At 37.0% G+C, this 20,096-nt stretch overlaps 2 protein-coding genes across 4 annotated transcripts; both read left to right on the top strand.

Moving 5' to 3' along the window:
- Positions 1–681: 681 nt before the first annotated feature.
- On the top strand, positions 682–3,807 carry LOC115982928 (TMV resistance protein N-like). Its single transcript, XM_031105694.1, has 3 exons — positions 682–1,539; positions 2,401–3,502; positions 3,607–3,807. Exons 1-3 carry the CDS (start codon positions 1,061–1,063, stop codon positions 3,709–3,711), a joined length of 1,686 nt encoding a protein of 561 aa, XP_030961554.1. The 5' UTR covers positions 682–1,060; the 3' UTR covers positions 3,712–3,807.
- LOC115982929 (TMV resistance protein N-like) lies at positions 3,779–7,617 on the top strand. Of its 3 annotated transcripts, none has more exons than XM_031105696.1 (6): positions 3,779–3,916; positions 4,003–5,079; positions 5,155–5,410; positions 5,515–5,911; positions 6,288–6,428; positions 7,194–7,614. In XM_031105696.1, exons 1-4 carry the CDS (start codon positions 3,875–3,877, stop codon positions 5,517–5,519), a joined length of 1,380 nt encoding a protein of 459 aa, XP_030961556.1. In that variant the 5' UTR covers positions 3,779–3,874; the 3' UTR covers positions 5,520–5,911; positions 6,288–6,428; positions 7,194–7,614. The 3 variants fall into 3 exon arrangements, 2 of the variants coding, with proteins under 2 accessions (XP_030961556.1, XP_030961555.1); XM_031105695.1 differs by having other exon boundaries at positions 6,225–6,428; XR_004089783.1 differs by lacking the exons at positions 3,779–3,916; positions 4,003–5,079; positions 5,155–5,410 and having other exon boundaries at positions 5,448–5,911; positions 6,222–6,428; positions 7,194–7,617.
- Positions 7,618–20,096: the final 12,479 nt, after the last annotated feature.

The following is a 20,096-nucleotide window of genomic DNA, read 5'->3' as shown; positions in this document are numbered from 1 at the left end:
ATTTTGAAATTTGCAGCAGACTTGAGAAACAGGAGAGGCTCTGAGACTGATCCGTCTGGCTAAAAAAAATCAAGTATCATTCTATCTTTCAATATGTTTCTGCATTTCCACGGTCTGTGATCATCATTTTTATAGTTTTTTATGGTGTATTTGAAAAAAAATGCTTTTCTTTTTTGCTACAAAATGCATCAGTTTCAGCGTATTCTATGACACCGGTTCAACCATACCGATTTTTCGGTTTTTACGGTTAACCAGTCGGTTTCCTGTTAATTCCGGATTTTTATTTATTTTTAGTTTTTAGTTATAACCAGACCGGAACAGTAGCTGGTTTCCGATTGAATCGGTCAAACCGGCAGATCCGAGTTTCGGTTTTTAAAACTACGATTAGGTTCAGCTTTTATGTACAGATTTTCCTTGCTTCTCTTCACATTTTTTTTTTTCAAATTTTTTTAATTTTATAAGTATACAATTTTTTAACCCCAAAAAAAAACCTGGATAAGCTCTCCTATTTACCTGTTTTGAAACAAGAGCAACTACACCCCCACTCATTTACAATATTTTTATAAATTATTGACGGAATTTTAGTAATTTTTATATAATTATTGATAAATATAAATATAATCTAAAAATATTAGAACTAATAAGAAGGTACACATATTAGAACTAATAAAATATTAGAACACGTATTAGAACTAATAAGAATATTAGAACTAATAAAAATTATTGGTAATTTTTATGACCCCGTATTAGAATTAATAAGAATTTGCCATATTAATAGTTGGAGGTTGTTGTAGCACTCTTTTAACCATTTTATTTAAGTAGGCTGTGATTCTAAAAAAAAATAACAATAATAATTAAGTAGTTGGGCCAGGAAGATACCTGGAAAGAGGAGGGCAATTTGCATACCAACTCTAATAATACATGAATTGTTGACTTGTAATGCATGTAAAAGTCTCTTATTGTTGTTCCTACCTATATTCCTCCACCGCGTCTGTATTGTGAATATGCGGTTGCAAATAATCCAGCCAAAGCAGAAGTCTGTAAATTTCCAGTTGCTTCTATGGCCACTCAAACGGCCTCTTCCTCTTCTTGGAAATACGATGTCTTCCTTAGTTTTTGCGGTGTTGACACCCGCAAGAATTTCACAGACCATCTCTACACTGCTTTGGAACAAAAAGGTATTCTCACCTTCAAGGATGATGAGAAACTTGAAAGAGGAAAGTATATTTCTTCAGAACTCTTGAAAGCAATAGAAGAGTCCAAGTATGCAATCATCATTCTCTCAAAAAACTATGCTTTTTCACGGTGGTGCTTAATTGAACTAGCAAAGATTGTTGAATGCATGAAAGAGACAAAGTTGACAGTTTTGCCGGTCTTTTACCATGTTGATCCCTCTGATGTACGGAATGAGATGGGTACTCTTGCTCAAGCCTTTGAGAAATATGAAAAAGATCCCAAGGTTAACAAAGATGATATGCAAGAATGGAAAGCTGCTTTAAAAGAAGTGGGCAGTATCTCCGGATGGCATTTACATGATAGGTAACATTTTTCTTTCGTTCTTTCAACAAGAACATAGATATGTTGGAAACTTGTTCAAATTATTATCAAGATTGTAATTTTCTAAACTAAACTTTGTCAATTTCCCTGAGGATTAACATGACAAGTTTTACAATAATTTTTCTAGTCCCAGAAAATTTCAGTTTGTTCCCTATATATATATATATTTATATTACGAACTTAGGAAATTACTAGCTCAAATTGGACTTAGGTTGAAGAACCTTCGCAAGGTTTGAGGCATGGTAGCCTATTACTGAATTACGAAGGGTAGAGTGTTAGAACTGATACTTTATAATAAATCAAGAATCATGTAAAATTAAGCTGTGGTCAAATTTCATCAGAGATATAACCAATTGGAAACGATTTTTGAAAGCTGTAACTTTCAGATTTAAAAGGATGTTGCTACGATTTGCAACCTTCCATGACCAATTGACCATGACCATGACCACGACACTTATCACTACGACTGATGATGACTGCAGATTTCCTTTGAAGAGCAGGTTAAAATGCCCTGAACGCGTGGTTAGGCTAGAATCAAAATTATACAGTAAATAGTTCAATTGATTTTGTTTTGCTATATCTTTTTTCTTAATTTGAATATGAAGATAAAGAAAAAGGAGTATGAAAATAGAAATCCAAGAAACTTTCAAGGAATTAATAAATTAGGCACACTCTCAATTAATTGAACTGCTATAGTCATAACAGTGCTGTAGTATACACTTTTCGAATCCCCCCTTTGCTCTTGAATTAAGCTAAGATTGTGCTTATGCTGAATGTTTTTGTCTTCTGCATGTTGCTATCTTTGTCTCATCAAATTTATTGTTCTGCTATCTTCTTTTGCAGGGATGAATCAAAAATTATCCAACAAATTTTTGAAAGAATATTTAATGATTTGAATAGTAAATTCTCAAGTACTATTTCCAAGGACCTTGTTGGAATAGACTCCTGTGTGAATGAAATGATGGATTTATATTTGGATGAAGGGTTGGGTGGTGTTCGATTTGTAGGAATTTGTGGGATGGGTGGAATGGGTAAAACAACTCTTGCACAAGAAATTTACCAACGAATTTTTAGTAGCTTTGAAGCTAGTAGCTTTATTGCTAATGTAAGGGAAGAAACTAGAAATCAACATCTAGTTTGTTTACAGAAACAACTTCTTTCTAAGATCCTTATGGAAAGCAAAATAAATATATGGGATTTTCATGAGGGGATCAATGTTCTAGGGAATAGACTACGTAATAAAAAGGTTCTTATTGTTCTTGATGATGTGGACGAAGAAGAGCAACTAGAAGCATTAGCAGGAAACCATGATTGGTTTGGTTTAGGGAGCAGAATCATAGTAACAAGTAGAGATAGCCATTTGTTGAGAAGACGTGGTGTGAATGATATATATACAGTCAAGGGGTTGAATTATGATGATGCCTTACAACTTTTTAGTTGGAGAGCTTTCAAGAAACCCTATCCTGAAGAAAATTATGTGGATTTGTCTAAGGACTTAGTGAATTATGCCAAAGGCCTTCCTTTGGCTCTTAAAGTTTTAGGTTCTTTGTTGTTTGAAAAAACAAAAGATGAATGGAAAAGTGCCATATATAAACTAAAAGCAGAACCCAATAAAAAAATTTTAGATATACTTCAAATAAGTTTTGATGGATTGATGGATACCCAAAAAGAATTGTTTTTGGATATTGCATGTTTTTTCAAAGGAGAGAACAAATATTGCATAAGAGATGTACTAATAAGTTTTGGTTACTATCCAGACTACAATCTTGGTGTTCTTATGGATAGATCTCTCATAACTATTGATGAAAATGGAACTTTGTGGATGCATGATTTGCTACAAGAAATGGGTCAAGAAACTGTTCGTCGCGAATCCCCTAAAGTGCCTAGTGGACATAGTAGGTTGTGGCTTTACGAGGATGTCCTTCATATATTGAAGAATAATACTGTAAGTTGACTATTCTAGACCTAAACCTAGAGAATTATATATATTCTTAGAAATTATTCCAAGTATTTTCCAATTATTTTGATTTCATTGTTCTTGGTTATCAGGGAACGGAGTTAGTTGAAGGAATAGTGCTTAACACACCTAATCAAAAAGAGGAACACTTGAATTCTAAAGCCTTCTCAAAAATGAAAAAAATTGAGATTGCTTAAAATTAATAATGTGGAACCTCCTAAAGGCCTCCTTCGAGGTAATGTGCAATTTCCACAAGGCCTCAGTCATCTTTCTGATGAGTTACGTGTTATAGAATGGCATGGTTATCCTTTAAATTCCTTGCCAACCAATTTTAAATCAAATAAACTTGTTGAACTCAGAATGCATTGTAGCCTCATCAAACAACTATGGAAAGGAATTATGGTAAGATTTTTCACTCTTGCAAATGTGTATTTTCTTCATTTTTATTAAAGCTTGAGTTTATCTAATTATTTATTGGCTTATAACAGAATTTGGATGAGTTAAAGCTCATTGACCTAAGTGACTCTCAAACCTTGATTGAAATCCCGGACCTTAGTGGAGCTCCAAATCTTAAGAAATTGATTCTTCGACGTTGTACAAGACTATATAAGATTCATGCATCTCTTGGAAATCTCAAACGGCTTATTCAATTGGATCTGAATGGTTGCAAATGTCTTGAAAGCCTTCCTCATAAGATCAACTTGGAAGCTCTTGAAATTTTGGATCTTGGTGGTTGTTCAAGACTGAATAAGTTTCCAAAGATTGTGGGAAATATGCTACATTTGTCGAAACTTAATTTGAGTGAGACTGCCATAAAAGATCTATCATTTTTAGTGGAACATTCAATTGACCATATAAAATTGGATCTAGGACACAGCAAGAATCTTTCTAGTCTTCCCGATACTACTTGTAGTTTGTCATCTCTAAAAAGTCTCACATTATCTGGCTGCTCAAAACTTCATGGATTGCCAGAGAACTTGGGAAATATTAAAGGGCTAGAGAAGCTAGATGTGAGTAGAACTGCAATAAGAAGGCTACCTTCCTCCATTGTTCTCTTAAAAAATCTCAGAGAACTCTCTTTATCAGGTTGTGAGGGGCTATTATCTAAATCATCGAATAAGCTCTTCAGTTTTCCTTTAATGCAACCAAGAAGCCCAGATTCAATGGGCATGTTAGTGCGTACTTTATCAGGCATACAATCTTTGACTGAACTTGATCTAAGTTATTGCAATATTAGGGCAATACCTTATGATATTAGTTGTTTGTCCACTTTAAGAATATTAAATCTAAGGGGAAATAATTTTGATTGCCTTCCTAAAAGTATCATTCAACTATCTAATTTGAACTATCTTTTTATGAGTGGTTGCACGAATCTTAGATTGTTGCCAGAGCTTCCATTAAATATTGAGTATATTGATGCTGAAGGTTGTATCTCTTTGGAAACATTACCAGCAAGACCAGAAGATAATTTTCCATATCTCTGTCTTCTCAATTGCGTCAAATTGATTGACAATGAAGGCTACGATAATCTTTTCTTAACAATGCTAAGACATGATTTCTTTGAGGTCTCTCTCTCTCTCTCTCTCTCTCTCTCTCTCTGTTTGTGTGTGTTCTAATCATCTTGATTTTTTATGTTTTAGAGACCAGATTATGATTGGATTTGTGTCCTTATTCCTGGAAATAATATTCCAAAATGGTTTAGCCATCAAAGTGAGGGGGCTTCACTGAATCTGCAAGGGCCTTCAGATTTTCTCGGAATCGCTGTGTGCGTTGTTTATGTTCTTCACCAACATCCTTCTGAAGTTTTAAAAATTCATAGATGGATTACTTGCCACTTCTGTTTCAAAGAATATGAACATTCTCATGGCTGCGGCATTGGTTTTACTGAAAAATTTGGTAAGATTGATTCATATCACCTTTGGTTGGAATATTTTCCCAAAAAGTACTTCGAAGGGCAATGGGAAAAGAAATTGATTCAAAGTGATGCTGATGTCTGTCAGATTGAGCTTAGATTTGAATCCGAAGGTCCAGGCTTGGAAATCGTGAAATGCGGGGCTCATTTGGTATACACTGAAGATCTAAACCAAACTATGGCTGTGTGCAGCAACTGCAACATCACTCCATATGAGGCTAATTTTGAAGATTCAGTAAAAATTACTAAAATGAAGCGAAGTAGTGATAACTATGATGGGGATGAGGCTGGACCAAGTGGAGAAGGTATCCCTAGTGATGTAGACGTACCACACCCAAAAAGGATAAAGCTCCCTAATCTAATTGAAAGATTCATTCCACATTTGGGAAATTTGATTGGGAATTTAAGCACACAAGTAAAAGGTGACTCTGATTGCAAGGAAGAGGAATCTAGTGATATTGGTAGCTTTCATGAATGAATTTTTTGTAAGTCACCATCTTTCAGAACTCGTTTTGTAGCTGAAAAAAAAAAAAATATATATATATATATATATAATTCCATGGCATATGCTTGCATTTCTCTAGTATTCATCATTATAAGTTTCTTAGGTTCCAAATTTAACTAGGCATTTTTAACAGGCATTAAGAATTAGTAAATATGATGATCACCCAATCAGTACTGAATGTACCCAGGTTGAAATGAATATTTGTGTTTTGCCAGCCCAAAGGGTAAATACCTTATTGTTTTGCCATGCAAGTGGCCTTCTTCATATCTAATTTATCTGTGTTTTTATAGCAGGTGAAGGTGCTTGTTTCTAATTTCATTGCAATTCTGAATTTATTTTTTTGGATACCACAACAGAAGGTTTAAGCAGAAACAGAGGAACCAAACTAAGGCTCCATCAAGTGCATACAAAATAACGAAGCTTGCTTAGCCCAATTTTTGGCAGTACCCAAGATAATGCTTCAGCCCCAAGCCATGTCTTCAATTATCACTGACAAGGTGATGTCCTGCGCAATGTGCGGACTATTTTATAATTTCATTTGAAATCATTTTCATATATATTAAGATCTACATATAATATTTATTTTGTTGTATAATATTTATGTTTGTCCACAATATTGTTGAATACATTAAAACTTGATTTTCTTAATACATACTTTATTAAAAAAAATTGTATAATACTATAAGACTATAACATATTATGAATATTACCGTTAGAAGTATATTTTATTTTTTAAACTGATTAAATGATTTTAAAATCTATAAATAAGAATTTAAAGCATAAAATACTTTTATATCCTAAAATTACATAAATTTAAGCAATTTTCCAAAACTCTTCCTCAACTACTCTATTCTCACAACTAAATATAGATAACTCAATCGCAAACACACAATTCATTATCTCAATGAAATTAAGGAAATCATTTGTAAGTATCAACATATAGAGAACATGAATAAACAAAGAGAAATTGGCTAAAAACACAACAATTTATCAATATTTAATTGTACATCTTTAGTTGGGTTTTTGTATCCTTCTTTTTTTCTTGATCAAAAAATATTTTGAAATCATCATCAATTTTTATTTTTATCACTATGGCTCATACGATAGCAGTAAAAAATCCTACAAAGAAACCTACAAATTATGAGTTCTAATACAAAATAATTTTTTTAAAAATAGCTAACTTCATAAACAATCAATTCACTTCTCTCATGTTTCTTGGTTTCTCTCATTTCATCTAGAAGCTTTTCTTTTTTATTTTGCAGGCATATCTAGAAGTGGACAATGTTGCATATGGAGGCCGTCCTTGCTATTATTTGGGAATAAAGAAAAATTAAATGTGATATAATTTGCTGAAGAACCCCTTTTACTGTTTTTTTAAGTTGAGGATTCTTTTCATGTTTGCTGCTTTGTTTGATAACATTATTATGGTATGTTTGGTTGGAGTGAACAATTGGTGGATGGAAAATAAAGGATAGAGAAGTGGGGAGAAAATGATTGAGTAGTTGTTTAATTGGGAAGGAAAGGGAAAAAGAAAACTGGTGAAGCCCGGGTGTTTTCTCCCCGGGCCCACCAAAATTTAGTCTTCCCAATTTGGGAAGATTATAGAGAGAAAACAAGCTTTCCTTGTTGCTTTTGAACAAATATACCCCCTAACAAAACTGGACGTTTGGACCTTTTGGCTTTTGTTTTTTTGGTGTGTGTGGGTCTTATTCTGGACGTTCCTCGTTTCCTCCTTTTTTATTCTTTTTTGTGGGTGCTCATATATGTTTCTTTTCTCATTAGTTGTGGTAGGGATTTCTTTTAAAAAAAAAAAAAATGTATAGAAGACAGTTTTGGATTAATTTCTTATGCTTTTTTTATTTTTTATATATATATATATATATATTTATATATTTATATATATATATTTTTTTTCATTTCTTATGTTCTTCTAACTTTTCACTTTTTCATCTTATTCCTATTTTCTATCTTCTCACATTTTCATCCTCCCAATCAAACAAACCCTTAAAGTGAAGAAGGAAAGGTTCTTACTTTGTAATTAGTTGGTGATGTATATTGGATAAAATACAAAAACAAAACTTATTACCTCAATATTATACCCTATATTTCTCCATAACATTACACCCATATAATCATAAACTTTAAGATAAACTTCAATTAACATCTTAAATTCAAGTGTTTCTCTTTGTATTTCCACATCCCAATTTTGAATCTCCAATTTACCCAAAAAAAGAAGTTAACTTTTTTGTATATAGAGTAGGTTAATATGTTCGGATCAAGGTAGTTAATACCGTACCGATACCGGCTGTACCGGTCAGTATGTACCGGACCGGTATGTATACTGGTATCGAAATATCAACGTTTCGTACCAGTTCAAATACTGGCCAATTTTGGGCAATACCAGTCGGTACCGGGCATATCGACCGGTATAGAAATTTTTTTTTTTAAGTTTTGTAATTTTTGAATTTTTGTTAGGGTAGAATGGTAACTTATTTGCATTAACTTATTGGTATTATTTGTTTTTTTAGTGTGAGAACCAGATATGAGACTGTTAGGCCTTAACTCACTTGGGCTTACAATTTATTTGTAATGGGCTTGAGAATTTCCTATTCTGGGTCGTTCTCGGCAGAGAGACTCAAAGTAACACTTAGTTTTTTCTTCTCCCTTGACTGTTTTCTCTCTATTTTTCCGAACTCTTTCTTCCTCCCAAACTTCTACTATTTATAGCTAAGGTTAGTAGGGAGATTACGATTACAGCCTCCGCTAGTGCTATTGAAGGTCCAATATTATCTGATTTAAGTGGGTATTTAGGTGAGAGTGGGGTGCAACAATAATGGCCTTGGAATTTGGTTCCAGCTTAGTCGATAGTGCTCAGTAATGCAATTTCCCGAGCATATCATGATTTTCCCGGACACGGTTCATACGTTTGTTTAGGAAAACTTATGCCGAGCACTTCTCAGAATTTAAGGCCCAAAATTAGTTTTTACACTAAGGCAGTTTCAAGAAGGGCTTAGGGCCATGGGGCTGTTCCCGTTGGGCCTGGGCCCAAGGGCCTATATGGGTCTTGGGATCTCGATGTCGTACACTTAGTATACAATAGTAACTTTTTAAGTTTTCTATTATATATATATATTTATATATATTTTTCTCTCTTTTAATTGATACTAAAGTCTAAAACCATGAATAATTAGTTCTGAATTGAGGAAATGTTTTATGTTAAACTTTTATATTTATTATAATATATATATATACACACACACACATACATACATATATATATATATAATTATTTATTTACAAATATAAAAAATAGTAGTAAACCTAAAACGGTACACTGGTATTAATCGGTATCCGAAATATATCGTATCATTGGTCAAAACGGTACAGCCTCCGGTACGATATTGACTCCCTTGGTTTGGATGCTTGCCAATAAGCTCTAACTCAAATGACACTTCCTTATTTTTTTTGTAAGAATAAGATCAAATAGATAGAAAGTGAGGTTGCGAGTTTAAAATCCCTTTGTGCAGATGTAATTTATTTGTCAAACGGATTATACCTTTGGGTGCCCATGCATTATGAAATCAAATTATTTAACAACTGCTAATGCAAAAGAAATACAAAAGACTAAAGTAAAAGAGTTACGAAATATCTTATATATGGTTTATGAGATAACCAATAGCTATTCACTTCAGTTGGCGAAATGGGAATTAGGTGAGTTTGATGGAACAATTAGTCACTTTTCATTAGGTTGTGATTGGTTTTAAGAAGTAAAAATTTCACTGGTTTTGGATTTTGAATTAACACTGATTTTGCCCATTTTGTTATAGAGATGTTTATTATTTACTTTATGAATTTTTTTTATTATTATTATTATTATTATTATTTTTGGTTTCTTCTTTTGGTATGGTCTGTATTGGGATATTACTTGTTTTTTGAGTTTTGACTGGTGGATATGGTTTATTAAGTGTAAGAGTGCTGTTTGGGTGAGACCCACTTGTTGTAAGACTCCATTAATTGCACTTTTAAGATTGGATGGTTAAATTGAAGACTTAATTTTGTAAGGGGAAAAATGAATGAGTTTGGATTTTGGAATTTCGCTGATTTTTCCTATCCTGTTATGTTGGTGCTTGATTTTTAGTTTTTTGGTTTTTTTTTTTTAATTGAGAAATAATTACAATATGCTGCTAACCCTATAACTCGAATATTTTCCCTCCTAGACCCCTAAGCACTTTGTGCATGAGAATGTGTCAATTTAGCTACAATGCCTGACATTGATTGGGATTTTGCTTGTGCACTCTTGTTTTGAGCTTGACTGATGAGTAATTAGTGTATTAAGTGTAAGGGGCTTGTTTTGGTGAGACTTTTTGGTGTGGGAGTCCATTGCACTTGGTAGTAGATGATACTCAAATAGACAGGCTTCAATTTGAGGAAGAAGAAAATAGTTCCCACCCCAACTTTTAATTTTTTTCTTAACTTCTTCCAATATTGTCATATAAGTTTTTTAATACTCACATTTTGTATGTCATCGTTATATATATATATATATTGTGAGGATTCTAGTAAAATAGTGCCAAACTACTTTACTGTTTTTTTTTAGATAAAGTAAGTCTATATTAAATAATTTTTTGATAAAATAGGGGGATGTTTGTTACCATTGTTTAAATAACAATTTTCAGTATTTAAACAATATTACATATATTTTTAGATACTTTTTCATCTACACATATTTCTACAAAACAACAATAATTACGTTAGAAATCTCTTACCTGGGCCCATAAAGTTTGGTCAATTTTAAAAAATTAATCAAACCAGACAAGTACTTTCTACCAAATCTCTACTTTGACCTTTTATGGAAGAGTTTTGTCAGTAACAGTACAAGTTTTACCATACAAACTCATATATCAAATTTTAAACACTGAAAAAAAAAGAAAAAAAAAAAGATATATTGAAAATTCCTAATTTTATTACAAAAGACTTAGAAACTATTAAGCGTTGTTTAATTAAAATCCAGCAGTTTTTTTCACAATCCATGCAACCCGAATGGGTTGTTGTGACCCATTCGGTTTGTAATTTTGAATAAAATTACCTTTATAGATTCATTATAGTACTATTTTTCTGGATTTGGAGAATAATGAAAACAAGATTTTTTTTTTGAGAAAGAAGACAATGAGTATTATTAGAAAACAAGCAAATCAGCCTGATAAGCATCTACAGTATGCAGCTTGAAATTTTGGCTCATATGGTAATATAATAGAATAAAGCAATGGGTGAGATATATAATATGCATTATGCATAGAATGTAACTTTGGAGTTCGAGATATAATTTTAATCCTAGAATTTTAGGAAATATAATGTAATAAAAAAATTAACTGACTTATTTTTATAATTTAATTATAATTACTAATGTAAGTTAGGCATCTTTTTTTTTAATTTTTATAATTATTTTATGACTTTTCAAAATTTTTTATATTTATTTAATATTTTTAATTTTTAACCATACGATTCGACCAGTGACCTAATAACCCAGCTCATCCTGGTTTAATAATTATGACCTAAATATAGCATAATGTTATTGATTGATCTTCACTTTCATATGAATTCATAACTTTTTTTCTACCACTTATAATCCATCATGTGGAGAGTTGTGGTATTTTATGTGGTTTTAAATTTTGTGAAATATATAATAATAATAATAATAATAATAATAAAACTAGTTAAAGGCTCGTGTGTTGCACGGTTTACTTAAAAAGATATATGTAAATAAATCGGGGTTTAGATTAGGTCTAGTACTTCCAGTGCACTGGACCTGGTTGGATGGTGACACGTGTCACAATCCTAACAGGTCCAGTGCCACTGGACACTAGACTCAAACCTCCCCCAATAAATCAAAAGATTCAAAACTATATTAATAATTAGTTATTCATATTATAAAACACATTAATGATATGACATATAATACATGCATACATATATTGAGTCACTTTTTATGAGCAAAAAACATAATCAAAGTAAATATTAAATTTACTTTTAAATTACTTGAAACTTTTACTAATAGAATTTTAGATGAAGTAGAATTTTAAACTTCTTATAATTTGGAAAATTGATTGCTATTCATAGTAGATTATTGGTAAAAGGGTTTGATCTACATTAACTATCTTGATAATTAATGAGAGTGTAAACTATTTTTATGCATTTAGTAGTATGGCCTATTACCAAAACACTTTAATTTTGAAAGGAGAAAATTGAAAAGAAATGGGCACTTTGAGGAGATAAAAGATAAAATGTGGCATTTGAGGCTTATGAGCATTATTTTGACTTTCTTGATGCATAACGTAAATAAATAAAAAAGTGTTACCCCTATGTATAGAGTAAAATTTCTTGAGATGATTATATATGAGATCTTAACATGTGCTATCAATTATTTTAACCAAATCCACCCACATTCCACAACAAATTCTATAAAATTATAAACATTTTCCACTCAGAATAGTTCCAATAATATTTTTGACTCCATAACTTGTAATGATCAAATAAGTAAAACCCTTTACTAAAAAAAAAAAGTAAAACCCACCAAAAAAAAAAAAAGAAGCAATATGACATACAAGATATATATAAATATATATATAGAAATCAAAACTCAAAAGCCTGCCTAGCCTTTATGCTCCACATGTTTGGTTTCATAGAACCCCCTTATAAATAATTTTACAAATTTAAATATTTATGAATCTCAATAAAACAAAAGATGAACTAAATGAATGAAAATAACAAAAAATTGGACTTGGAATTAACAAACCTCAGTACAGGCTCGGAAGTCTCACAACTTTTACTATAAACGTACTCATGGTTTTAGTTGAAAACTTGAAATATATATATATATATATATATATATATATATGTGGGGACCGTTCGATCCATGGGCCCATTAAGTTCAGGATTGTTGGGCCTGTGGCCCATCCGAGAATACATATCCGTCCGAGGAGGCCAAGTCAGGTTATAAGGTAGTTACTGAAGGGGATGGTAGTCAGTATCACAAGGGTAGAGTTCTGTGTCCGTCCGAGGACGCCATACTCCTCGGCAGTATGCGTTCGAGGACGATCAGGACGCGGTCTTATTGCAACCAGACATCAGAATTAGGTCACCACAAAAGATAAAGTAACCGACCAAGAATGAAAGAGATAAGACAAACAAATATCTATAACTACAGCTGCCTCCGCATTAATGACCTCTCAACCAACTTTCTGGCCGCATTAATGTGGAGGTGATACCTGAACAGTAAAGAAGCAGCCTTACAGCTGCCCATAGGAAGTTCCAGGAGGTGCTAGATGGGACAGAAAGAAATCCTCCGGACCCAACCTACACGTGTGCGGTGAGGATGGAACACAAGGAGGAGTATATAAACTAAGAGAAGAACATGCAGGGGGGGATGGAAAAAGAAAAAGAAAAGGAGAAGAAAGCACAGACAAAAGAAGAAGAGAAAAAATAGAGAAAGAGTCTTGCATCGAGCACCAAAGAGAATAATCTTTGTTCCAACTTTAGACGTTCAATATACGTGAGAGTGAATCTTGTCAACATACCACAGTTAACCTAGTTCTTTACACCCACGCTCTACAAATCATATTATTTGGGCCTTTTTACGTACGAACCCAACACTGTTGCGGGTCGTTATAAATCGCGTCCTTACAATTGGTGCCGTCTGTGGAGAGAGCTTGTGTTAGCTTAGAGGAATTCCGGTGCAATGTTTCTAATGGTGGAAGTGGGTCCACATCACCCCGTGGCAGGGCTGCATCAGGAGAATGTCAACCTGCACCAAGCGGAGTCTAGGGGCTCTCAGCATGGTGATCCTCGAAGGAGTCCTGAACGGAGAGAAGGCCATGAAGGGAGTGTACATACAACTCATACAACCAGGAGCCACTCTCGTGGGAAGAGTCACGTATCCCACGCGAAGCATGATGTGAATATGCAACGTGAGATTGCAAATTTGAAAAGGGAACTGCGCCATGCACGGCGGGAGCGTTCCCCACCAGGCTCCAAGCCATCATCTGAGGAGTCGGATGGAACTAGTTATAGGCGGAGATCGAGAACTTCGTCAAGCGAGACTTTCTCCTATGAAGAGGAGCGCCGCCACCGACATAAGCGTAGAAGTCCAACTAACAAGGGCTCGGGAAACGATGCCATGAACAAAGCATTTAGTCAAATTTCCAAGTCGCCCTTTACGAGGAACATTGACGATGCTGCCCCTCCTAGGCGGTTCCATCAGCCTACGTTTTCTCTGTATGACGGCCACTCGGATCCGGTAGAACATGTAAGCTATTACAGCCAGAAGATGGCTATTTACTCCAGGGATGAGGCTTTGATGTGCAAGATTTTTCCATCCAGTTTGGGCCCGACGGCGATGAGATGGTTCAATGGCTTAAGGGCCAATTCTGTTGGATCTTTCAAAACACTGACTCGGGCTTTTGGTGCTCGCTTTATTACATGCAGCAGGACTCCTCGGCCTTTGGGATCCTTGCTGACGTTGTTTATGCGAGAGGGTAAGACTCTCAAGAGTTTCTCGGATAGGTACTGGGAAATGTTTAACGAAATAGAGGGAAAGAACGATCCCGTGACTATAACCACTTTCAAAGCAAGTCTCCCAACTGATCACGATTTGAGGAAGTCCTTGAAGGGTAAACCTGTCACTAGTGTGCCCCAACTGATGGATAGAATAGATAAGTACAGAAGGGTAGAGGAAGATCAACTTCAGGGGAAAGGAAAGGCCAAGGTGATCCCTCAGGAGAGGAGGGATTTCAGGTCGGACCGATATAATAACAGCCGACCATGGAGGGATTTTGGTGGGCAGTCAGCTTCGGCGGATGCTCAGGTTGTTAATGCAGTATTCTGGGAGCCAGTGCAGCAGGTGTTGGAGAAGATAAAGAACGAGCCATTCTTCAAATGGCCGAATAAGATGGCGGGAGAGCTTAGGAAACGCAACCCGAGTTTGTACTGCCATTATCATTAGGATCATGGCCACACGACGGATAACTGCAAGAATTTGTGGGACCACTTGGAACAATTGGTCCGTGAAGGGAAGTTAAAGCAACTCTTACATCACTCCAGCGGAAGTGCGAGCCAAGCAGGTTCCGAGGGGTGTGGGGACGCTTCATCAAGGCTCCCCCTGGGCACGATTAACGTCATCTTTGTGGCCCCGAGAAGGACTGGATCTTGCCCCTCCAGAGTGTTGTCGGTGTCCCAATCCCCGGTCGTGGATCATTCTCAAGCATTAAAGAAAGCCAAGAGGCGTGTCCCCTTGATTTTGGGTTTTTCAGATAAGGATATGGTTGGGACCATACAGCCTCATGAGGATGCTCTAGCGGTAACATTGAGGATTAGTGGGTATGATGTTAGAAGAGTGATGGTTGATCAAGGAAGCGCTGTGGATGTAATGTATCCAGACTTGTACAAAGGGCTAGATTTGAAGCCAGAGGACTTAACAGCGTATAATTCTCCTCTAGTAAGTTTTGAGGGAAGGTTGGTCACTCCCATGGGGCTAATCAGGCTGCCCGTGCAGTCAGGTGCGGATGTGGTGGAGGTGGACTTTATTGTCGTGGATGTTTATTCTCCGTACACGGCTATTGTGGGCAGACCTTAGCTTCACACCCTTAAAGCGGTTTCGTCCACTCTACATCAGAAGGTGAAGTACCATCCGGAGACCAAGTGCTGGAAATAGTAGGAAGTCAAGCGGCTTCTCGGCAGTGCCTAGTAGCGGCTATACAGCACCGGCCAGAAGCCGAAACCTCGGCTACGGCCGACAATGGGTTATAGCAATTAAAACCCCTAGTATTAGGCTTTGACGTATCAGCCAGTGGGGTGGACTGTGAAGATTTGGAGAAGGTAGTTATTTCTGATGATCCAGAAAAATTCTTCCAGGTTGGGACCAAATTGCCTTTGCAAGAGAAAGCGAGTTTGCCGGAATTCCTTCGAGCTAATGTGGATGTTTTTGCATGAGACCCGTATGAGGCCCCAGGGGTGGACCAAATTTTATTTGTCACCGACTCAATGTGAACCCTACCATTATGCCCAGGAGACAACCTCCTCGGCAACCATCGAAGGAGCATGCCGAGGCGGTTAGAAGCGAAGTTGCCAAGCTCAAACAGGCTGGGGTTATCAAAGAAGTTTTTTACCCTCAGTGGTTGGCCAATACGGTGGTAGTAAAAAAGAAGACTGGAAAATGGCAGGTGTGTGTGGACTTCACGGATCTTAATAAGGCCTGCCCCAAGGATCCATTTCCCATGCCGAAGATCGACCAGTTGGTGGACGCGACCGTGGGTCACCCCAAGATGAGTTTCTTGGATGCCTTCCAAGGGTATCACCAAATACCGCTGGCTGCTGACGATCAGGAGAAGACTGCTTTCGTGACCCCGATTGGGAATTACCATTACAAGGTGATGCCCTTCGGCTTAAAAAACGCTGGATCTACATACTAACGCATGATGACGAAAATGTTTGAACCGCAACTGGGTAGAAGTATTGAAGTTTATATCGATGATATGGTTGTGAAAAGTAAAGTGGTGTCCGAACATGTAGAAGACCTCACAAATATCTTCGGGGTATTGAGAAAGCACAAGCTGCGCTTGAATGTTTCGAAGTGCTCCTTTGGTGTAGGTTCCGGGAAATTCTTAGGGTATATGGTGACCCACAGGGAATTAAGGTGAATCCAGACCAGATCAGGGCCATTAACGATTTGCAAGCACCTCGGAACCCAAAAGAGGTGCAGAAATTGACTGGGATGACTGCTGCGTTGAATCGGTTCATCTCCAGGTCGACTGAGAGGTGTCGTCCTTTTTTCCGCCTATTACATAAGTGGCAAGGATTTGAATGGACCGCGGAGTGTGCTGAAGCGTTCCAGCAGTTGAAAGATTACTTGTCCAAGCCGCCTATCATGTCTAGCCCTGAGGTGGATGAGGTGTTGTATGCTTATTTGGCGGTAGCCCCTCATGCAGTTAGTTTCGTCTTAGTACGAGAAGACAATGGTGTCCAAAGGCCGGTTTATTATGTAAGTAAATCCCTCCATGAAGCCAAGGTGAGATATCTGGCATTAGAAAAGGCTATATTGGCGGTAGTTCATGCAACACGTAAACTTCCGCACTATTTTCAAGCCCACACCGTGGTTGTCTTGACCCAACTGCCTCTCAAGTCCATACTCAGAAGTGCTGATTACACTGGAAGAATTGCCAAGTGGGGCACGATTCTGGGCGCTTTTGATATCAAATACATGCCTCGAACCTCTGTAAAAGGTCAAGTCCTTGTCGATCTGGTGGCTGAATTCGCTGAGGGCCTAGAGGAAGTTAATAGGAATCGAGATCACATGGATGAAAAATCGGTTGGTCTAATATCCGCCCAAGGAGAGTGTTTATGGAAGGTGTACGTAGATGGGGCTGCAAATCAACGGGGAGCCGGATTGGGATTGGTGTTGATATCCCCCGAAAAAGTCATCATCGAGAAGTTGTTAAGACTGGGGTTCTCGGCTACTAACAATGAATCAGAATACGAAGCTTTGATAATGGGAATGGGTATGGTCCATAAAATGGGCGGAAAGGCAGTGAAGTTATTCTCAGACTCGAGATTGGTAGTTGGCCAGGTGAAGGGAGAATTGGAGGCCCGAGACCCGAGGATACAAGGGTATCTGGACCGGGTTAGGCGTCTACGAACGAAGTTCGAGTCTTTTGACTTGTTGCATATCCCTTGAGGTGAAAATACCCACGCTGATTCCTTGGCGACCCTTACCACCTCCTCAGTACGAAATTTTCCTCGGACGATTATCGTCGAAGACCTGTGTACCCCTACCTCACCAGAAAAGGAGGTTTCCCAAATCAGACAAACTAGTCCGTCGTCAAGCTGGATGGATCCCATATTAAAATTCCTTGAAAGTGACGTGTTGCCCGACGACAAGGTGGAGGCTGAGAAAATACGAAGGAGGGCTCCTCGGTACTAGTTATCCGAGGATAAAAAGTTATACAAGCGCTCTTTCTCTGGGCCGTACCTGCTCTGTGTGCCTCCTGAGACAGCAGAGTTGATACTGGAGGAATTGCATGAGGGCATCTGTGGGAGCCATACAGGGGGAAGGTCCCTATCATGCCGAGCCCTCACACAAGGTTATTGGTGGCCCAGTATGCGGAGGGAAGCGCAGGAGTACGTTAAGAAATGCGATCAGTGTCAAAGATATGCTCCGAATATCCACCAACCGAGAGGAGTTCTTAACCCTCTCTCTAGCCCTTGGCCTTTTGCGCAGTGGGGGCTGGACATTGTCGGCCCTTTTCCTAAAGCCATAGGAAACAAGAAGTATCTGCTGGTCGGCACAGACTACTTCACTAAATGGGTTGAAACTGAGCCCTTGGCGAACATCAGGGACATAGATGTGAAGAAGTTTGTTTGGAGGAACATTGTTACACGATTTGGAGTTCCCCGAACTCTTGTCTCAGATAATGGACTCCAATTCGATAGCAATGCCTTTAGGGAATATTGTTCAGAATTGGGAATAAGAAATAGATATTCCACTCCGGCTTGTCCACAAGGCAATGGGCAGGCTGAAGCTGTTAACAAAGTAATAGTCAATGGGCTTAAGAAGAGACTGGATGACGCGAAAGGAAAATGGGTGGAAGAATTGCCACATGTGCTTTGGACGTATCGGACAACACCCCGACGTTCGACGGGGGAAACTCCCTTTTCCATGACCTATGGGGCCGAAGCCGTCATTCCCCTGGAAACTGGATTCCCAACGTTAAGGACCAGTACATTCTCTTTGGGTAGCAATGATGCGATGTTGGAGAAAAGTTTGGACCTGATTGAAGAACGAAGGGAGAGCACGATGGTTCGACTAGCTTATTACCAACATAAACTCAAGCAGGGCTATAATTGTAATGTGAGGATGAGGCCGTTAGCCATAGGAGATCTAGTGCTGAGGAAAGTCCTGGGGGCCACTAAGAATCCAAATTGGGGAAAACTGGGACCTAATTGGGAGGGGCCATATCGGATCACTTCTGTAGCAGGAATAGGAGCCTACTACCTAGAGGACCTAGATGAAAAACCTGTACTCCATCCTTGGAATGTAAATAATCTCAAGAGGTATTATTATTAATAAAAGTGTTTCAATTCAAATATTTTCTTTTAACTTACGTCAACCATACATCCTGTACTCCTGCATCTTAGGATTTATATTGAAATGTTAAACAGAAACTAAGTTATGTCAGGTCCTCGGATCGCAAACTTAGTGAAAATTAACATCCTACGATTTATATTGAAATGTTAAACATAAACTAAGCTATGCCAGGTCCTCGGATCTCGAACTTAGTGGAAATTAATGTCCTATATTGTATATTGAAATGTTAAATAGAAACTGAGCTATACTAGGTCCTCGGATCACAAACTTAGTGGAAATTAACATCCTACGAGTTATATTGAAATGTTAAACAACAACTGAGCTATGCCAGGTCCTCGGATCGCAAATTTAGTGGAAATTAACATCCTACGATTTATATTGAAATGTTAAACAGAAACTAAGGTATGCCAGGTCCTTGGATCACAAACTTAGTGGAAATTAACGTCTTATATTGTATATTGAAATGTTAAACAGAAACTAAGTTAGGCCAGGTCCTCGGATCGCAAACTTAGTGGAAATTAACGTCCTATATTGTATATTGAAATGTTAAACAGAAACTAAGTTATGCCAGGTCCTTCGGATCGCAAACTTAGTGGAAATTGACATCCTATGATTTGTGTTGAATTGTTAAATAGAAACTAAGTTATGCCAGGTCCTCGGATCGCAAGCTTAGTGGAAATTAACATCCTATAATGTATATTAAAACGATGAGCAGAAACAAAGTTATGCCAGGTCCTTGGATCGCAAACTTGGAAAAAATTAACCTCCTATGTTGTGTGTTGAATTATCGAACAGTAATAGAGTTGTGATAGATCTTCTAATCGTAAACTGGACGGGAAATAATGCCCTGTAATATTCCTTGAGGAGTCAGAGGGAGATCTATGGACGTAAGTTGGCGTACAGCCAAGAAGGTAATTGAAACGAACCCATCCAAAATTACAATGACAAAGTGAATGAATGCAAAGGTAACATAGAGCCGTAAGAGCGATAAGAAAGTAAGCAAGGAAGCCCTCTACTAAGTGTCTAAATT

This window comes from Quercus lobata, chromosome 3, assembly GCF_001633185.2.
Source record: "Quercus lobata isolate SW786 chromosome 3, ValleyOak3.0 Primary Assembly, whole genome shotgun sequence".
Lineage (NCBI taxonomy): Eukaryota > Viridiplantae > Streptophyta > Magnoliopsida > Fagales > Fagaceae > Quercus > Quercus lobata.
Note: the sequence above shows the minus strand (reverse complement) of the source record. Positions and strands in the feature narration are given on the sequence as shown.